Source organism: Fistularia commersonii, chromosome 2 (genome assembly GCF_037954325.1).
Source record: "Fistularia commersonii isolate RoL2024-O1a breed Wild chromosome 2, RoL_Fcom_v1.0, whole genome shotgun sequence".
Lineage (NCBI taxonomy): Eukaryota > Metazoa > Chordata > Actinopteri > Syngnathiformes > Fistulariidae > Fistularia > Fistularia commersonii.
In genome coordinates this window covers 2253691-2272375 of record NC_141285.1, presented here as the reverse complement: position 1 = coordinate 2272375, position 18685 = coordinate 2253691, and the positions used below count along the sequence as shown (strand labels likewise).

At 41.8% G+C, this 18685-nt stretch overlaps 2 protein-coding genes across 6 annotated transcripts in view; one reads left to right on the top strand and one right to left on the bottom strand.

The window, feature by feature from the left end:
- Positions 1 to 10804, top strand: part of rmdn2 (regulator of microtubule dynamics 2) — a 42376-nt gene extending 31572 nt beyond the window's left edge. For all 4 annotated transcript variants that reach the window (XM_086164295.1, XM_086164277.1, XM_086164303.1 and 1 more), the window contains exon 11: positions 33 to 10804. In XM_086164295.1, the coding sequence (XP_086020421.1) occupies positions 33 to 86 (54 nt within the window). In that variant the 3' untranslated portion in view covers positions 87 to 10804. The remainder of the gene's footprint in view (positions 1 to 32) is intronic.
- Positions 6626 to 11801, bottom strand: cyp1b1 (cytochrome P450, family 1, subfamily B, polypeptide 1). Of its 2 annotated transcripts, XM_086164267.1 has the most exons (3): positions 11582 to 11801; positions 9617 to 10606; positions 6626 to 9386 (listed from the first exon to the last, which is right to left on the bottom strand). In XM_086164267.1, exons 1-3 carry the CDS (start codon positions 11587 to 11589, stop codon positions 8822 to 8824), a joined length of 1563 nt encoding a protein of 520 aa, XP_086020393.1. In that variant the 5' UTR covers positions 11590 to 11801; the 3' UTR covers positions 6626 to 8821. The 2 variants fall into 2 exon arrangements, with proteins under 2 accessions (XP_086020393.1, XP_086020384.1); XM_086164258.1 differs by lacking the exon at positions 11582 to 11801 and having other exon boundaries at positions 9617 to 10830.
- Positions 11802 to 18685: the final 6884 nt, after the last annotated feature.

Here is an 18685-nt window from a genome sequence, read left to right as displayed (position 1 = left end):
CGCAACTATCTTGATTGTCGCTATGGAAAAAGGAAGAAGAGGCGCAGAAGGAGCTGGAGCTGCTCTCCCTGGCGCTTGGAATGTGACCTCCCCTTCTTTTGAGACATTCTGTACGCCTGCATGGGCGTGGAGACGACGTGGTGATAATTCCCTCTGTGAGTGGAGAGAAGTCGGTACGTCGCTATCGCGCGGTCGCCGGGTCGGGGAAGTCGGAATCGTCCTTTTCCGCTCGCGAAAAGAGTCGACCAGTCAAACCAAAGCCAGTGAAATTATTAGCTCAGATGGTCTGAAATAGCAAAGTGTGTTATGTTGTTTTTTTTTTTGATTTATTTAAATATCGTGCGTAAATCGAATCCGACGGACGCGTCGCACAAACGCCCGACGACGACGTCGGTGGGCGCGAAACCTGAACGTAAAGGACGTTCTCAAGTCACTGAAGAACATCCGGAGAAGGAAGCAAGACGTTCCTCAAAAACAGCCGTCGTCGACCGAGAATCAGTCTCGTCATCTTTTAAATTCGACAATGAGTCCAATCTCGAGGGATCATGTGTTTCGATTTGTGGGGAAGAACCCTTTCAAATAGTCCAACGAAGAATCGGTTTTATTTCCGGATTCAAAAAAAAAAAGAAAGAGAGTCGGGGACATCGTTCCCGCTAATCCGCGCATTAGCGCAATCGCGCACCGCTCCAGCGTTCTCCAGTGTAAACAAACACTGCAGCAATGCGCGGTTGCGCAAGCTAGCAGCTTAACAGGAACACCGATTATCGCTGAATGTGGGAAGTACGAGTGGTTGTTTTTTGTTTATATGTAACATTTCTGTCAACATGACAGAGCGTCGAATGGCCGTACGTCTCTATATGACATGTGAATGATTGTTTTTCTCTAGATGTGATTTGTGAATGATTGTTTACGTCCTTATCACATGTGAATGAGTGCGTTAATAGGTTTTTTTGTGTTTATGACACGTAAATAAGGAGGTTGTTTGTCTCTATATGACGTGGGAATGAGCGAAGGAGTGTGTGTTTGGACGGTGAACCCCATCTTTCGCCCAGTGACAGCTGGGATTGGCGAATGAAGGAATGAAAAATGGTTTTCCAACAGTTTGCCTTTTTTTTTTTGCTTTATTGTACATGATAATCAAGCAGGAATATTCCCTGTAAAGCAAAAGGAACGTGTTGTTCACATCGAACTCCTCTTTCCAACGTCTTGACGAGGTTTGCGTTCCCGGATTCTCTGGAACGCGGCGGTTAAGATACAAAACTCGTGTCGTGAGTCACGTAAACCCCCCAAAAAAAAAATCATAACCGCAATATCATAAATGGTTTTAATCTCCCGTCCGTCACACCCTCGGATGTGAAGAAGGATCCACGCACGCAGCCGGAGCACCAGGATACTGTCTAAACTTGTTTTTTTGCAATTTCAATAATTGCAAAGCGCGCTAACAGTCCAGGAGCGGCAGCGATAGGCTTTTTGAGGGCCGTCGGAAATATTTATAGGCAAACTTAAAAGCGCCTCGGATCGTGCTCGGAAGGAGGGGAAAAAAAAAAACAAAAAACGTTGGGCTCTTTTATGATCAGCCTTGTGAAAAGGTGTGCGCTCGGCGCTTTGTTGGCTTTGGCGCTACTCCAGGTAGGAAGTGTATGACATTCATCGTAAACTTGTTCTCCGGTGTGACTGCAGTTTATGGAAGTGCAGGAGCGGGACGTAATTGGCCTCCGCGAGGCTTCCTTTCACTTAAAAATGTCACCGGGCCGTTTCTCTTCCTCTCCGTCGTCGCTCGCTTCCTCCCGCCGTCGTGTCTTTGCACAACATTTGCATTTTCATCGCCTGTCGGACGTTCTCTTCAAGGTAGAACGCGACGACCGGATCAAATTGCTTTTTTTTTTTTTTTTTTTAACAGTTCATCTCAATGTGGACCGTTTGACTCTGGTTTTTTACGGTTCCTGCATTTGAGTGTTTTTTTTTTTTTAATGTGAAAGAAATCGCGCTTCCGCCTCACAGCTAGAAAGGTCCTCGGTTCTGTTCGGGTTCCCCGTTTTCCTCCCGCAGTGCAAAAACATGCAGGAGGTTCTGATGTGTGGAATAATGGGTGAATAGTTGTATATTTATACGACGTGAATGGTTATATGAGTTTAGAATGAGGGTGAATGTCGGAAAATATCTTATGCGCGATGAGAGGGTGAATAGCTGTGCGTCTCTGACTTGTAATTAAAGAGTGAATGGGTGAAAATCTAAATGACGTGTTCATAAGAATGAATGGCTGATTATTTATCGGAGGTTTTAATGAGAGGGTGAACATCAACATGATGTGAGTATTTTTATGTCTCTTTATGACAAATAAATAAGAGACGGTTAGAAATCTATATGTTGCGCGAGCGAGGGCGAATACTTGTATGTTTCCACATGACGTGTATCCGCCTGACCGCAGGATAAGCGATTCAGATCATGAAGGAGGAGTTCGAGGAGCGGGAGAAATAATGCATAAAGAAATAAAACATGATAAAAGTAGTACCGTAATTTCCGGACTATTGAGCGCACCTCAATATTAGCCGCACCGGCTAGCCGATCGCTATCTCGGGCTTCCTCCCGCGCGCTAAAACCGTCAAAGTCGTCTTCTTCGGTGTCGGAGTTGAACGGACTCAGAATTTCTGTCATTTCACCGGTCCGATGTGACGAGGTTAAATGTTTTAGCGGCGTGAAGCTCGTTAGCGTCCCCCCCCCCCACCCCCCCAAAAAATGTCCATATATTAGCCGCAGCGTTGTTTACGTGAAAAAAGTCGCGGCTTATCGTCCGGAAATTACGTTAGGTGCCTGGCAACCGTTGTTTTTATCGAATCAGAGAGGATTTATATTCATCATGTCGCTTGGGAAAATCCATTTAAACCCTATTTTGTTTTTATTACGTCGAATCCCGTCCACCGGAGCAGAGGATTACGACACGCCGAAGCTTTTTCTCAGTCGGGATCGAATCGTTCACGCCGACGCTCGGCCGTTTGCACCTCGGTGATTTATTATAGATAAATATCTCCGTCGGCGAGGGGGTGCGAGAAGCAGAAAGGCAAGAATGCCTTGATCTTGTTCCGTGTGTGGTCGTCGTCGCTGTTATTCGCGGTCCCTTTTTAGACGGAGGTGACAAATTGCCTCCATGAAGATGGAGGAGGTCGAGGGGTCGGGAGTGGGTTTCGCTCTCTTGTGTGCAGCAGGAATGCTGTCCTCCGGATGCCCTCTGAAAAAAAACCCGTGAAAATATATAAATTTTAAGTACCCGTCAACCATATTGACTTTTTCCACTACATTCCCAATGAGCTTGCGCAAGGTTTGTTCTTCTGCGGGAGGGAAAAGGATCCAAAGGATCCAACGCCAGTGTGTTTTAATGTTTTAATGGTGATTACAATAATGAATAATTTATTTCTCACAACTGATTTTTTTTTTTTTTTTTTTACCAGCACAATGAATGTATTATTTTTCCAAATACTTTTTCCGGGCACACACACTTGACTTTACATCGTGGAACTGGAGTCTAATTAAAATCCGTGCAACCCTAACGTGTGTCTCCTGTGTTGCCAGTTTGTCATTTCCAGTGTTTATATGACAACATTAGCCTGTTTGTGAGCTTAATAGTGTCAACGCTGTTTATAAGTAATGCCCTCCGGCAATAAAGATGGGGCTCTGTGGAGTTTTACAACATTTGTTTATTGCCAGAGTGATTAAGAATTTTGTCACTGGATCAAATTCAACCTCACTTCCCGGCAGTCGGGTCTTGTCTCGGCATTTCTTTCCATGTTGGAACCGCTCGCAGCCGCCGCCTCCCCAGACGAGCGCAGGTGTTCGTTTATGCCGCGCTTCGCTTTTCTATTTTTTTTAATTTTTTTTTTTCTCTCTCCGGCGTCCCCCCCGCTGCTCGCGTTGCAGCGTTCCATTTATTTCTTTTGTTTTTTTTTCTTTTCGCATCTTCGCCCGACGAGCGAAATTGACTCAAGGGACGTGAAACCTTTTGGATTCGAACCAAAAATAAAAAAAAACACGATGAAACCGTCGAGTCGGCCCTCAGTCCGGATCGATCGGAGTCGATAGAAAGCAAGAGTGTCGCAGAAATCGGACTAGCATCGATCCGGCGTCGATTCGAATCAAGAAATCAGCCAAAAATCACGATCTTTTGCTCATTTTTATCGTCCATTCAAACTCTTTCCCCGTTTTGTTTCAGGTAAACGCCCCCCTTCCGATCCCGTCGCCCCCCCCCTGGTTTTAGCAGGTTTTTAGCCGCCCTGTGTTCTGCTAGCGGGGCCTGCGTCTAATAACAAATTTCAATCCTCGTTGGCCCGGAGAGACGGACCAAGCGGCGTCTCCAAAATCCCGGCGAGATGCTCACGAAGCCGGGCGTCATCTCCTCTTACGTTCCTCTATTAGCCTCCTCTCAGTTGTGATTAATGTCCCTCCGCTCTTCCACTAAAGTTTACTTTTTTCTTTTATTTTTTTGTCATTGGTACCGCAACAAAGGATTTTTTTTTTTTTTTTTTTTTTGGGGGGAATTTCCTGTTCATTTTCTTGATGGACTCCGGCCTGATTTTCCTGGCAGAGTTGCCGCTCGCTGACGAGATCGCGCAAGAACCAAAGCCATCCGGAGCCTCTGCTATTATTGTATCGGGCGAATCAAATGAATATTGATTATTAGGATGATTTCCCACCTCCGTGCGCCGTCCTCTTACCTTTTGTCTTTGCGTATTTAAACACTTGGACACCTGCGGTCTCCATGTTTCTACGTGAACATCCTTCGGTTTCCTCCGACGGTCCAAAAACACGCGTTGGGTTCATTTGAGATGAACTCCCTTGCATCCTATCTATTTGTTTATTTCTTCTTGACCTTCTCCGGTGGCACTTTGAGCTTCACCCGGCTTCCGTCCGTTCGTGACCTTACGTTACGTAACAGCGTGGAGTTTTTTTATCCGCAGCCGGTGCCGAGATCAAACAAAGAGATCCACGCTAATCTCGCTAATTCGGTCTTGACAGCCGAAAGCCGCGACGACTGGAGATACGCTTTCGCGTTACTTCATGCAATATCTCGTCTTACGACATGTGTGCGCCAGCTGCTTTATCACCCGAGAAGTGACGTCTCCCGTCCTATGGATTTGCCCGATCCGGCCCGGCGGTCATGTAAAAAAATATCCTCCCCCTCAAGTCATCGCCCCGCTAGATCTGGCGCATTAGCCGCCGCTTTTGTTGTCAACTTGCAACTCGACTCCCTATTTCATCAGCGGCGAAATTTCGGTTTTCCTTTCCAACGTCAGAAATATTTGGACGCCGGCCACGCGGTGCTTCTCAGCCTTCATATTTCAGTCTGTGCCAGCGAGACGCGGGAGAGCCATATCAGTAATCATCCAGCGTAGTTTTATCTGAATTTGTCACGCACTCCAAGAGTTGTCCGGCCTCTCGCTGATCGAGAACAGGATGTTCTGGCACGCCGCGATAAAGGCTGTGCGGGGAAAAAGGATCTCCCAAACACTTCCCCTTTGTTCCCACCTGACCTGGAGGCATCCCAGCATGTTTTTTTTTTTTTTTTTTTTTTTTTTTAAGCAACTCATAGTCTCACCTTGAAATGTAACAGGAATCCGTTATGGCAGAAAACTACAAACATGGCCGCCAAATGGGAGTCGTCGCTTCGTCTTCTATTTAATTCCCGATTTCCAGGAACGGGGTGTAAAAGAAACCAAACCACCAGACGAATTAATATTCAATTTTTTTTTTTTTTATTATTTCAATGATCGCTATCATCATTTGCATTGTTAATTCATCATGTCAGCAGAAAAAAAAAAAAGAAAAATATAATTGTACAGTTTCATTTAGCACAATTTCCGTATTTCTACCTGTAGAAATATATATCTTTAATTTTTAACGATATGGAAAGAGGTACACGTGTGACATATAATTTTTTTAATTTATTTCACGCTTTCCGTTGGTTTTTGTTGTAAATAGCAGGAACGCGCGCTTGATACCTCACTAGCATTATGTCATACTCTACATCGTTTATCTATCAAGTCAGTCATTACATCATCCTGGAAAACTACAAACATGGCCGCCGAATGGGAGTCGTCGCTTCGTCTTCTATTTGATTCCTGATTTCCAGGAACGAGGTGTAAAAGAAACCAAAACACCAGAGGAATTAATATTCAATTTTTTTTTGATGAATTAACAATGCAAATGATGATAGCGATCATTGAAATAATAAAAATTTCAATGATCGCTATCATCATTTGCATTGTTAATTCATCATGTCAGCAGAAAAAAAAAAAAAGAAAAATAGAATTGTACAGTTTAGCACAATTTCCGTATTTCTACCTGTAGAAATATATATCTTTAATTTTTAACGATATGGAAAGAGGTACACGTGTGATACCTAATTTTCTTAATTTATTTAATGCTTTCCGGTGGTTTTTGTGGTAAATAGCAGGAACGCGCGCTTGATACCTCACTAGCATTATGTCATGCTCTACATCGTTTATCAAGTCAGTCATTACGTCATCCTGGAAAACTACAAACATGGCCGCCGAATGGGAGTCGTCGCTTCGTCTTCTATTTGATTCCCGATTTCCAGGAACGAGGTGTAAAAGAAACCAAACCACCAGAGGAATTAATATTCAAATGTTTTTTTTTATTATTTCAATGATCGCTATCATCATTTGCATTGTTAATTCATCATGTCAGCAGAAAAAAAAAAAATATATATATATATATATAATTGTACAGTTTCATTTAGCACAATTTCCATATTTCTACCTGTAGAAATATATATCTTTAATTTTTAATGATATGGAAAGAGGTACACGTGTGATATCTAATTTTTTAAATTTAATTCACGCTTTCCGTTGGTTTTCGTGGTAAATAGCAGGAACGCGCGCTGGATACCTCACTAGCATTATGTCATACTCTACATCGTTTATCTATCAAGTCAGTCATTACGTCATCCTTGGCGCCACTTTCGTGACGAACACGGGAAAAGCCTGATCACGACGACGCCGCGTTATAATACATCGGAAATATTCAGAATCAGGGTCGACCGTGTGAGAAACTGGCGTCAGCGGCTATCCTTAAATACTCTGGGAGGGGAAAGAGATCATCTTTTTTTTCTTACGTTATTGTTATTTCCTGAGAATATTCGACTCGACCTTTCCACCGACGGGTTTTCTGTTATGATATTAGTAGTGAGAGAAAGCACGTCGGCGTTCTTTTTTTTTGAAGATCCTACTCACGTCTGTGAATTTAAAGCTTATTACAGAGACATGAAAAAATATACCTTGATAGGAAGCCAGCCGACATTTAAGTGTCTGTAATGAATGTTGGGCGCAGGCACTTGGAAGGAATCTCTTCTCTTTGCGACAGTAGCTTCCCGCGAAACCCCAGCGTTGTTCACAAACGCGACGAACCACTGAGAAATCGTCCCGTCAAGCGGCTCAGTGCATCTTTTACCTTTTTTGAAAACAGTAGATTTCCAAAGCAGGTTCACTTAAAATAGCATTTGGCGTGATGGCGGCCATTTTTTTATTTTTTATTTTTTTATTTTTCATATATACACTGTGGAGGAGGATCGGGGCCTCGTTTGGCATTCTAGAATTTAAAAAAAGAAAAAAAAAAAAAACGTATGAATTGTTGTTTTTTGCGATCTGATGTGTGAATGAGAGGGTGAATATTTGAACGTCTATTACGTGTGAATGTTTGTGTCTATATGAGGTTTAAATGAGAGAATGAATGTTTGTTTTTTTAATGTATCAAAAAGTGAATGAATGTGAAGTGACTGATTTATGAATGACAGGATGAATGTTTTTTATCTATATGACGTGTTAATGACAGGGTGAATAACTACATCTCTAAATGTCATGAATGAGAGGGTGAATGTTTAAACATCTATGACAGGATTAATGTTTTTTAATGTTTTTTTTATATAATTTAGGAATGAGTGAATGGTTGTATGAGGTTTGAATGAGAGGATGAATGGTTGTTTTTCTTATACAATGTGGGAATGAGAGGATGAATAACTACATGTTTACATGACGTGAATGAGAGGGTGAACTGTTGTTTGTCTCTATGTAATGTAATAATAATATGAATAATAATGAATAATATAGAATAATAATGTATTGTTCTAAGTCACTCTAAAATGGGGACAATGCAGCAAAAAAAAAATTAAAAAAATAATAATAAGAAAAAATTAAAATAATTAAAAAATAATGGAAAAAAAAATTTAAAAATTAAGAAAAAACCTCCGATCGTAGCTTTGTCCTTCCAGAATTTTCCGCCCCTCGACAAGGCCCCGATCCTCGTCCCCAGCTTTCCTGAGGAAACTACGCTTGACTCTATGAAGAAGAAAAGGCTAATTTCATTTGAGTCACTGTGTGAGCTTATTCACCTGGTCGTGCGAATCGCCATCCGACACACTCTTCGCTCCGCCTCTCGTCTACCTCTCGTCGTGACTCCGACTCCGGGTCGTCGCCTTCACGCGTCAAATCGTCCACGTGACGCGGTGAGAAAGTTGGATTCAAAGCATTTTGTGCTTTTCATGCATCTCTTATCTCGCGCGGCAGCAAATACGAAGACAAAAAAAAAAAAAAAAAAAAAAAAAAAAACGCTTTTCAGGTGCCAGGTGAGGCGACGGGCGCCTTTGCCTCCGCGTCCGGCGGCGTAATACTTCAGAATAAGTCGACCCGGCGCCGATTTCTAAACTCGGGGAAAAGCGTTGTTGCCGTGGCGACCACCACAGAGTCCGCCTGAGATTCCAGCTTATAGACGTCGGCGGTTGATACTTCATTGAGGATAATTAAAAGGGCGGGTTTTATTTGTCGGGCTCGGACCCCAGCAGCGCGCCGCCGTCCCGCAGGGTGACGGCGATGGAGAAAGTTCTGGGCTTGAGAGTCAGACCGTAGATGTAGTCCAGCTTCGGCGGCGCCGCCGGGTCGGCGTGGATGCGGCACTGGTGGACCAAGATGGTGGTGAAGACGAAAAGCTGCAGCTTGGCGAGCTCCTCGCCGATGCAGCGCCGCTTTCCCAAGGAGAAGATGAGCACGCTGCCGCACAGGTCCTTGTCCAGACGGCCGTCGTCCTTGAGGAAACGCCGGGGGTCGAAGGTCTCGGGGTCGGCCCAGATCTCCGGGTCGTGATTGATGGACCACTGGTTGACGAACACCACCGTGTTCTTGGGTATCCCGTAGCCCAGGATGGAGGTGTCGGCGGTGGTGGCGTGGGGGATGGTCAGCGGCACGAAGGACGTGAAGCGCATCACCTCGTAGATGAACGCCATGACGAACGGCAGCCGGAGCTGGTCCTCCATGGAGGGCAGCTGGCCGCGGCCCACCACCTTGTCCACCTCCTCCTGGAGACGCCGCTGCATCTCGGGATACCTTCGGTCACAGACGAGAGGCGGGTTGGTTTGTTGTTTTTTTTTCTCAGGAGAGAAAAACCTCGCCTCATCCCGCCGGACAAGTTTCTAGGATTCGGGTATCGGGAGACATCGGATCTCGCCGCTCTCTTTCAGCAAGTGTGTGTGTGTGTGTGTCTCTCCTTTTACAGGTGTATCACGCGGGGGGAAAGAGAAACAACAAAAAAAAAAAACGAGTGACGGGTCGCTCACCTGATGAGTACGAGTATGATCCACTGCAGCGCCGTGGACAGCGTGTCCTGGCTGGCCCCGAAAATGTCCCCCACGGTCGGGGGGACGTAGTCCTTCTCCGGCGAGGCCCCGGTCGTGTCTCGGAGCTGGTCCAGCGCCACGATCAGGGCGTCCGTCATGTCTCGGACCCGGCTGGACTCGATGGTCTTCCGGTGCTCCAGCACCTTGTCGCGGATGAAGAGGTTAAACTCCAGGTTGAGCTTCTTGAAGTTGTCGAACATGGTCTTGATGGGGTTGGGGAAGTACTGGAGCCACGGCATGACGTCCACGATGCTCCCGGCGCCGACCGTCTGCGTGAACTGGTCGTTGCGTCCGACCACCTGCAGGAACTCCTCGTCCTCGTAGGCGTAGCGTTTCCCGAAGCAGACGGCGCTCATGATGTTGGCGGTGGACACCACCAGGTAGCTCATGGGCCGGAAGTGTCCGTGCCGCTCCGTCTTGTCCAAGAAGAGCCTCAGCAGCTCCTTCACCTCGCAGACGATGTGTTGCTCGAAGGTGCGCCGCGTCTGCGGGTTGGCGGTGGAGAACATCCGCACGGCCGAGTGCGTGACCCTCCGGTGGACCTTCCACCAGTCGCTGATGGTGCCGAACGCCAGGCTCTGCCCGTTGGAGATGTACCGGAAGGAGGTGAAGTCCGGTCTCCCCGCAAACGCCGGCCCCTGACGCACCAGCGCCTGCTTGATGGTGTTCCCGTTCAGGACCACCACCGTCCTGCTGCCCAGCTTGATCTGGAAGATGTTTCCGTACTTCTTGGCCATGCGTGTGAAGTACAAGTGCGGGGACTTGCCGATCTGCGCCGCGTTGCCGATGAGGGGCCACGGGAAGGGGCCCGGCGGGGCTCCTTCCCGCAACCGGCGCTCCCGCAACCAGCGCGCTACGCACAGCGACAGCAGCAGGGACACGCAAGCCAGCAGCAGCGTCGTCACCGCGTCGTCTTCCATGGCGGGGAACCTGACGGGGGCGCACGGATGCGTCACTGACACCTGTTTGCGGGACGAATTCACCATCCGTGGTCGTGGGGCGGGGGGGCGCGATTTCCGATCGGGTGCGGGTTTTTTTTTTTTTTTAATCGACGCGATCGATCCCTTCCCTTCCAAAACCTCGTGTGGATAAAGTAAAAAAAAAAAAAAATTAAAAAAAAAAAAAAAAGCTGTGAAAAATCGCCCGTGTTCACCCGCAATCTCCGGTGAACGCTCGCCGACGGCGGTTGCGCGCACACACGCACACTCCCGCACACACGCACCGTTGCCTCATGTTTCCTCCCGCGTCGAGTGGAAGCGGCGTCTGCGCCCTGCTTTGTCACAGTGGGCAGGTTTGTTGCAAAGTTGTCACCCCACCCTCTTAACATCAACCCACCTCCTCCAACCTCCACCTAACAAACACCATTTTCAGCTGATTTAATATTTTTCATCATTGTTATTATCATCATCATCAATTTTATTATCATTATTATTATTATTATTATTATTAGTGGTAGTAGCGGCCGCTGCAGAAATTTAGTAGTAATGTCGGTGTTATTATTATTATTCGTTGTGTTGGAGTCGGAAAGGGAGAAAAAAATGGGAGAAAATAAACAAAATACTCGTTATAATTATGAGAATGATTTTATAAGTTAAGATTTTCTGAAAAAAGAATATTTCGTTGCGGCTTAAATGGCGAGCAGAGACATCGTTTTTCATCTAAATGTGTTTTTCTTCCTGTATTATTATTATTGTTTTATGATTAGCATTTTTTTCATGTATTAAATATTAATCTCAATTATTTGCGGATTTTATGTGGTTTAGAAGTTCCGTGCAAACATCACGCTCAGCGCCGCGGCTCTGCAGCCTTTCAAAGTAAAAGCCCTTCGCTCAAATTCTTAATTAAAAGCATATATATTACATAAAACACACACACACACACACACACACACACACACACACACACCTCCGCATGATCAGACGAGATTTCCTTTTTCCCCCAAACCTGGAATCACTTCTGATCTTCTGTCCTCTTCCTCTCCTTCATCCCCGTCCAGTCTTCTGCTGGAATTAAATATGTAAATATATACATTTAATTTCTAAAAATTAAGATTTACTTTTTATTCCATCTTTTTTGTTTTTTTTTCTTTCTTCCCGCGGCCGGAGCTTCGTTTCTCCCCTCAGGGCTTTTTTGATTTGAAAAGTGATTTCATTTTTCACTTCCCTCCTCCTCCTCCTCCTCCTCCTCCCTCTCCAAATCACGGTTCTGCCCTGCCCTGCCCCTGCGCTCCTCCCCACGCACACACACACACACATACACACACACACACGCACACACACACATACACACTTGTTTATGCATATTCATTCACACGTTTGGTTTGCGCTCCCTGCAAAAATAAAGGAAAGTTGGAGTAGGTGTGTGTGTGTGTGTGGGTGTGGTGTGTGTGTGGGGGGTCTTGCGTGGGTGGAGGGGTGTGAAATCCCCATCACTAGTTTCCCGTGCCGTGGATCGGAGCCCACGGCCTCCGGGCTGCAGGGGTTCGGGGTTCCTCTCCTTCAGCACCGCGGACAGCGGCGCGTCTCCCCCCGCCTCGGGTGTCCTCTGACCCCCGGACACGGCCGTGGGAATCCCGTCCCCACCCACACCCACGCAACCCCGCGATCGGTTCGGTTGGTTGGATTGGCAGGATGGGTGGGGGGGGGGGACAAGGAGGAAATATTTAACAAATAATGTACATGAGAACGCAAGAGCAATTTTTTTAAGTGAAACCAAAGTATTTGAGTGATATCATTTTTATTATTTGCATTTTTATTATCATTATTCATTTCGTAATTTCATACAAACAGAATTTTGGTGCTGATAGTCGATATATAAATTGACTAATATTCCTGTATATTGGTAAATATTGAGATTTTTTTTCATCATCATTATTATCATTATCATTATTATTATTATTATTAATTTAGTAATTTCATAAAGACATAATGTTGCTGCTGATAGTGTATTTATATGTGTATATATATTTACTAATATTCCTGTATATTACTTAATATGGAGAGCCTTTTTTATAATACTTTTAGTTATTTCATAAAGACATAATGTTGTTGCTGATAGTGTATATATGTATATATATATTTACCAATTTTCCTCTATATTGATAAATATGGAGACAGTTTATTATTATAACTATTATTATTATTATTTATGTAGTAATTTCATGAAGACAGAATGTTGCTGCTGATAGTGTGTGTGTGTGTGTGTGTGTATATATATATATGTATATATATACATATATATATATATTCCTGTATATTGGTAAATATGGAGACACTTTTTTATTAGTATTTATTAAATACTTTCATGAAGACAGAATGTTGCTGCTGATAGTGTGTGCGTGTATATATATATATATATATATATATATATATATATATATATATGTGTGTGTGTGTGTGTGTGTGTGTGTGTGTGTGTGTGTATGTACATATATATGTGTGTGTGTGTGTGTGTGTGTATATGTGTGTATATATTCCTGTATATTGGTAAATATTGGGATACTTTTTTATTGGATAATACTTTATACTTTTCAACTTCAGATCTTGTTTATTTTATCAATTTTTTACGTGTATTTTTTGCTTTGTCTGTTTTGCTGCTGCTGTGAAACAATTTCTCAAGCATGGGATCATTAAAGAACATCTCATCTGTCATCATATATTTTATATACATATATATATATATATATATATATATCATTATTATGATAAATGATATATATATTATTGCATTTTGTTGCCCTCTACTCGTATATGTGTCATGAAAATAAATCAAATCTAATCTGATGTATACATTTACACATTTAGTCTAATGAGAGTAAGGAAAACATGCTTTTGGAAAATTGTTAAAAAAGAATATAGAAATATTGTGAAATGCTTAAATATCAACACCCATTAAGATGTATAAATTGATAACCAATCTAGTCTTTATATTTGCCAATATGTTTTCTAAAACATCATATATTATATTATATTAAATTATATTATATTATATTATATTATATTATATTATATTATATTATATTATAATCCCATGTGTTTGCTCCTTGCTGCCATACTACAGCACGCACTATTTTCCTATTTATTCCTATTTTTCAGCCGCTGTATCACTATTTAATTATTGTTCCCGCAAAGAGACGTTACCTCTACAAAAACAGTCCAAATACAATCTAAATATAGTCTAATTGTAATCTGTATTTAAAAACAGACAGAAAGATGCATCAAAATATACATGACATTTTCATGTAAATATACCGTAAATACATGTAAATGTAGAAATGTGGAAGTCAGACTCAGTTGCTGAGGTCTGCAAAAAGTGCTTTTTCCTGAGGTATAAAGGTGCGGAGCGATTAAAAATATGAATTCATTCTCTTATCTGTGTGGTTGCATTTGTGCACGCATCAAACAAACACCACATCTAATGCAGCCCATCTGTGGACAGGACACACTCGTGCTACAAAATGCATTATTCACTACTTTTCCCAATATTATTATATAATAAAAAGTTATGCTGAGGTAGAGGTGGTTAGGTTTGATTTTTCAAGTGACAGGAGTTCAGGAGCAAGAAAAAAAAGATAAAAAACTAAAAGAAAGAAAAGTGATAGCATTGCTAATAAAAAAAATGATTAAAAAAGAAACAAATGTGTAAACAGTGCAAATAAAAAAGTTAAAAAAAAAATGTGACAGCAGTGCAAATAAAGAAAGATTGAAAAAAATAAAATAAAAGTGATAGCAGTGCAAATAAAAAAAGATTAAAAAATAGAATAAAAGTGATAGCAGTGCAAATAAAAAAAGATAATATCAAAAAGAAAGAAAAGTGATGGTAGTTCAAATGTAAGAAAATAAAGAACAAAATGATGTAAAAGTGATTGCAGTGCAAATAAAAAAAGATAAAAAACAAAAAGAAAGAAAAATGCTAGCAGTGCAAATGAAAACAAGATTAAAAAAAAAAACAAAAATGACAGCAGTGCAAATAAAAAATATTAAAAAAGAAATAAATGTGACAGCAGTGCAAATAAAAAAAAGATCAAATAAATAAATAAAAGTGATAGCAGTGCAAATGAAAAAAAGATAAAAACAAAAAGAAAGAAAAGTGACAGTAGTGCAAATGAAAAAAGACAAAAAACAAAGAGATATAAAAGTGATTGCAGTGCAAATGAAAAAAAGATTAAAAACAAAAAAAAATGATAGCAGTGCAAATGAAAAAAAAATAAAAAAAAAAGGAAATAAAGTGATAGCAGTGCAAATGAAAAAAAGATTAAAAAAATAAATAAAAGCAATCGCAGTGAAAATAAAAACAGACTTTAAAAGAGTGATAGCAGTGCAAACAAAAAAAGGCAAAAAAAAAAAAAGAAATGTGATAGCAGCGCAAAATAAAAAAAAAAGAAATAAAAGTGATAGAAGTGCAAGGGAAAAAAAATATAAAAAGGACACACTCATGCTACAAAATGCATTATTCACTTCTTTCCCCAATATTATCATTATCAATCCGCGCTATTTTTGCAGCATGTGCATCCCAAACACGGCTATTTTTGCAGTTTGACCCGTGTGGACGGGGCCAGAAGGTGCCCCGACCCCTTGTTCTTTTCCAGCGTCGACGAAGCTCCGCTGGAACACCGGTTTCCCTTCCTGCTTTCTTGATTGACAGCTGAATTGCTGATCGCGTGTGAGTGAGAATGAAGGTCAGGGAGGAGCTCGGGGAAGGTGTGTGCAGGCCATCGCCTGCTCAGACACTACAGTTACGTCGCCGGTTTACCGGCCGTCACGCGTGATTCTCGCGACATTTCCCTCCCTGTTCTTTGTTTTTTTTTTATTTATCTGTTTGTTTTCCTTTTTGAGGAAGTGACATCACCTGCAAAACAAAAGAGGAAGCGGACGCTTTTTTTTTGATTTACGAGTAGCCGCGCACCTTTCGGAGCCCTCGCAGGGCTTATCTGCTTCTCCGGATCGACGCTGTGAACTCGCAGGGAGGGAGAAGGGGGGGGGGGAAGCGATGCCCGAGGGTGTTTTCAAGGTGCAGAGCAGTCACGCACATGTGCTCCATCACCGTGGTGACAACTTGAGGGAAAAACCGCTGACAACTCCGTCAGGCGTTACCCTGCCTCCTCCTGTCGACGCCGGCTTCCGGTCATTCGTGCTTTTCAGGAAATCCCTGCAGGCCGATGAGTTTTCAACAACACCAAAATCAAGACGACTGTGCTATAACCAGTCAGGGGGAAAAAAAAAAAAAAAGAAAAAAAATGGTCTTTATTTTTTTAAGATGAATGAAAATACTAAAAATGTGTTCCCACGCCAGTCTAAGTGCCATGTGTTCAAGCTTACAGAGCATTGAAATAGCGTTTGTCTACAAAAGTGCAAAAGAAATTATCTAGAATTTGTCAGAGAACAACAAATGAGTTATGCTGAGGTAGAGATGGTTGGGTTTGAATTTTCCAGTAGAGTCCAGTAGCAAGAAAAAGATAAATTAATAAAAAGATTTAAAAAAAAAAAAGTGATAGCAGTGCAAATAAAAAAAGATAAAAAAAGAAATAAAAGTGATCGCAGTGCAAATGAAAAAAGATTGAAAAAATAAATAAAAGTGATCGCAATGCATTAAAAAGATTAAAAAAGAAATAAATGTGATAGCAGTGCCAATAAAAAAAAAGATAAAAACAAAAAGAAAGAAAAGTGATAGCAATATAAACAAAAAAAGATAAAAAAAAAAGAGATGGGGTGCAAATAAAAAGGTTTTAAAAAAGAAATAAAAGTGATGGCAGTGTAAACAAAAAAAAATATTAAAAAAAAACAAAAACGAGATGGGAATGCAAATTAAAAAAAAAGATTAAAAGATAAAGAAATAAAAGTGATTGTAGTGCAAGGAAAAAAAAGTAATCCAAAATAAAGTCATTCACAAGGAATATTGAAAAATATCATCGATGGCAACTGATGTAAGTGACCAAGAAGCTAATGGCAGTAATAGTATTATTATCATAAAGCCATACAAATGCACATTTGCAGGTGAGGATGAATAAAGTACCTGTAGTACTCATAAATAAAGGTGGATTTAAGGTAAAAGAAATTAAAAAATAAATTTAAAAAAAACACCATCTGTAACTTCATACTCGCAGTAATGGCGCTTAAATTTCCATTTAATTAATATAATTTTAATTTCGAGCAATTAACGTCTTGTCCTCATTAAGAAAACAAATATCCGAGTATTAACTAGCACCTGGTGTAAATGATCACCATGTTAGTACCAGCAGCTTTTTATCAATTTTCCATTTGGTTTTTACAAAATACCATGCAGTAGAAATGTTATAGATCATAAAAACTCAATTATTTCAGTAAAATAAGTGATACTTTCCCCAGAATTGGACTTACTGGATCCCTCTTATGGCTGCATTTGAAGAATCCATCCAATCTCTAATCAAAAACTCTATTTTTCTCTTTTTTTTTTCTATTATTCTTTCGTCGTAATTCAATTTTAGTCATTATTTAATTGCCTTTGCTGTTATTTTCATTACTATGGACAGCATTCCATAATCACATCCGCGCCAGGAACAAACTATTGACCCCTGCACCAAAACATCAATAGGAACGATATTAATAATATTAATAATCGTGATTATTGGAATTATAATTATGATGTTTGTTATGGTTAATTATAACGATAATGGTGATTATAATAACAATGATAATGAAAATAATATTAATTATGATGATGATGGTGATAGATGATAATAGCAACAACAGTAGTGATGGCAATAATAATATAATATATGATTATAAAAAAATAACAATCGCAACACTGATAATATACGATGCTGATAACATAACTAATCATCCCCATGACAAAATAATAACTAAATGTTTCAGTGAAGCCCAAGACAATGCAAACTGCACCTGCGATATATTTGTCAAGTGTGTTAAAACGTGTGTGTGTGTGTGTGTGTGTGTGTTTGCTCTGCAGTCACAGTTGACCATTCATCCGCATGACGACCTCCATAGAAACACCATTTAATCACCGCTGTGCAGTCGACTGTGTCCGTTTGTTTACATCCTGGATTCTAGCAATTAGCCAAGCTAGGCAAAACTAGCATAACTCTAATCTTTTTTTTTTAAAAAAAACAAAACAAAAACAGAGACTCACAGATCGGGATAGTCCGTGCCGTGTGGTCCCTTCTTGTTAATTACTCTCCATTTGGGATGAATCAACCTGCCGCTGTGAGATTGTTCTGACCGCCACCAAAACCCAAGCGTCATCTGGCTTGGCGGCGAGTCAGTGCGGGTTGAGCGCCAGGGCAAAGCCTTTCACTTTGGTCCGACCGCGAGCGCCTCATTACAAGTGAATGACCCCAGTCACTCCAAATGTCAAACCGTCCCACAACAACCCCCCCACCCCCACCCCCCCTTCCCGACCGCCGCTCGACAAATTCTGCGTTTTTATTCTATTCTTTGCGCAGGCTGGAAGGAAAAACGAAACAAAAAAAAAAAACGCCGTCTAAGTTCATGAGAATGATGCTAATGAGTGTTTCAAGAATCCTAATGACCTTGCAGATTAACTGAGCGTTCATTAAGGAATCTCCACGGTCTTTTTCTTGTCCGGCCAAGTACCACGGAGGCCCTTTGCCAAAGCGTAGTCAGCCGCCCGTGAAGGCGTCTCCCGTCTGTTCTCCATTCACGACCATTGATTTCTGATTTTTTTTTTTTTGTCGAAGGAGAACCTCCGTGATGTCCAGCCGAACTGTCGGTACGTCTCCGGCGGGGAACAAATGGGGAAGCTTATTACGCGTTGAGCCGCATGACTGCGCCCTTCAAAACCCCGCGGTCGCTCGAAAAAAAAGGCATCTTTGGTAACCGTTCACCGTCGGTCATTGTTTTTATCGGTCTAATTGAAGAGACCGACCAGAAATCAAACAGTGAATAGATTGTGAATAGTCTTTAACAAGGGCGAAGCGGCGAGGGTACCGTGTGAAAGGGAGTATTATGTGAAAATGAATGACGCGGCGAGCGCGTATTTTAGAGCTTAAAGGAG

Coding starts and splice junctions, on each gene's coding strand:
- cyp1b1 (XM_086164258.1), bottom strand. CDS start 10,662: ATGGTGAATTCGTCCCGCAAACAGGTGTCAGTGACGCATCCGTGCGCC. Junction 9,387..9,616: donor ATCATACTCGTACTCATCAG/GTGAGCGACCCG, acceptor CTGTGACCGAAG/GTATCCCGAGATGCAGCGGC.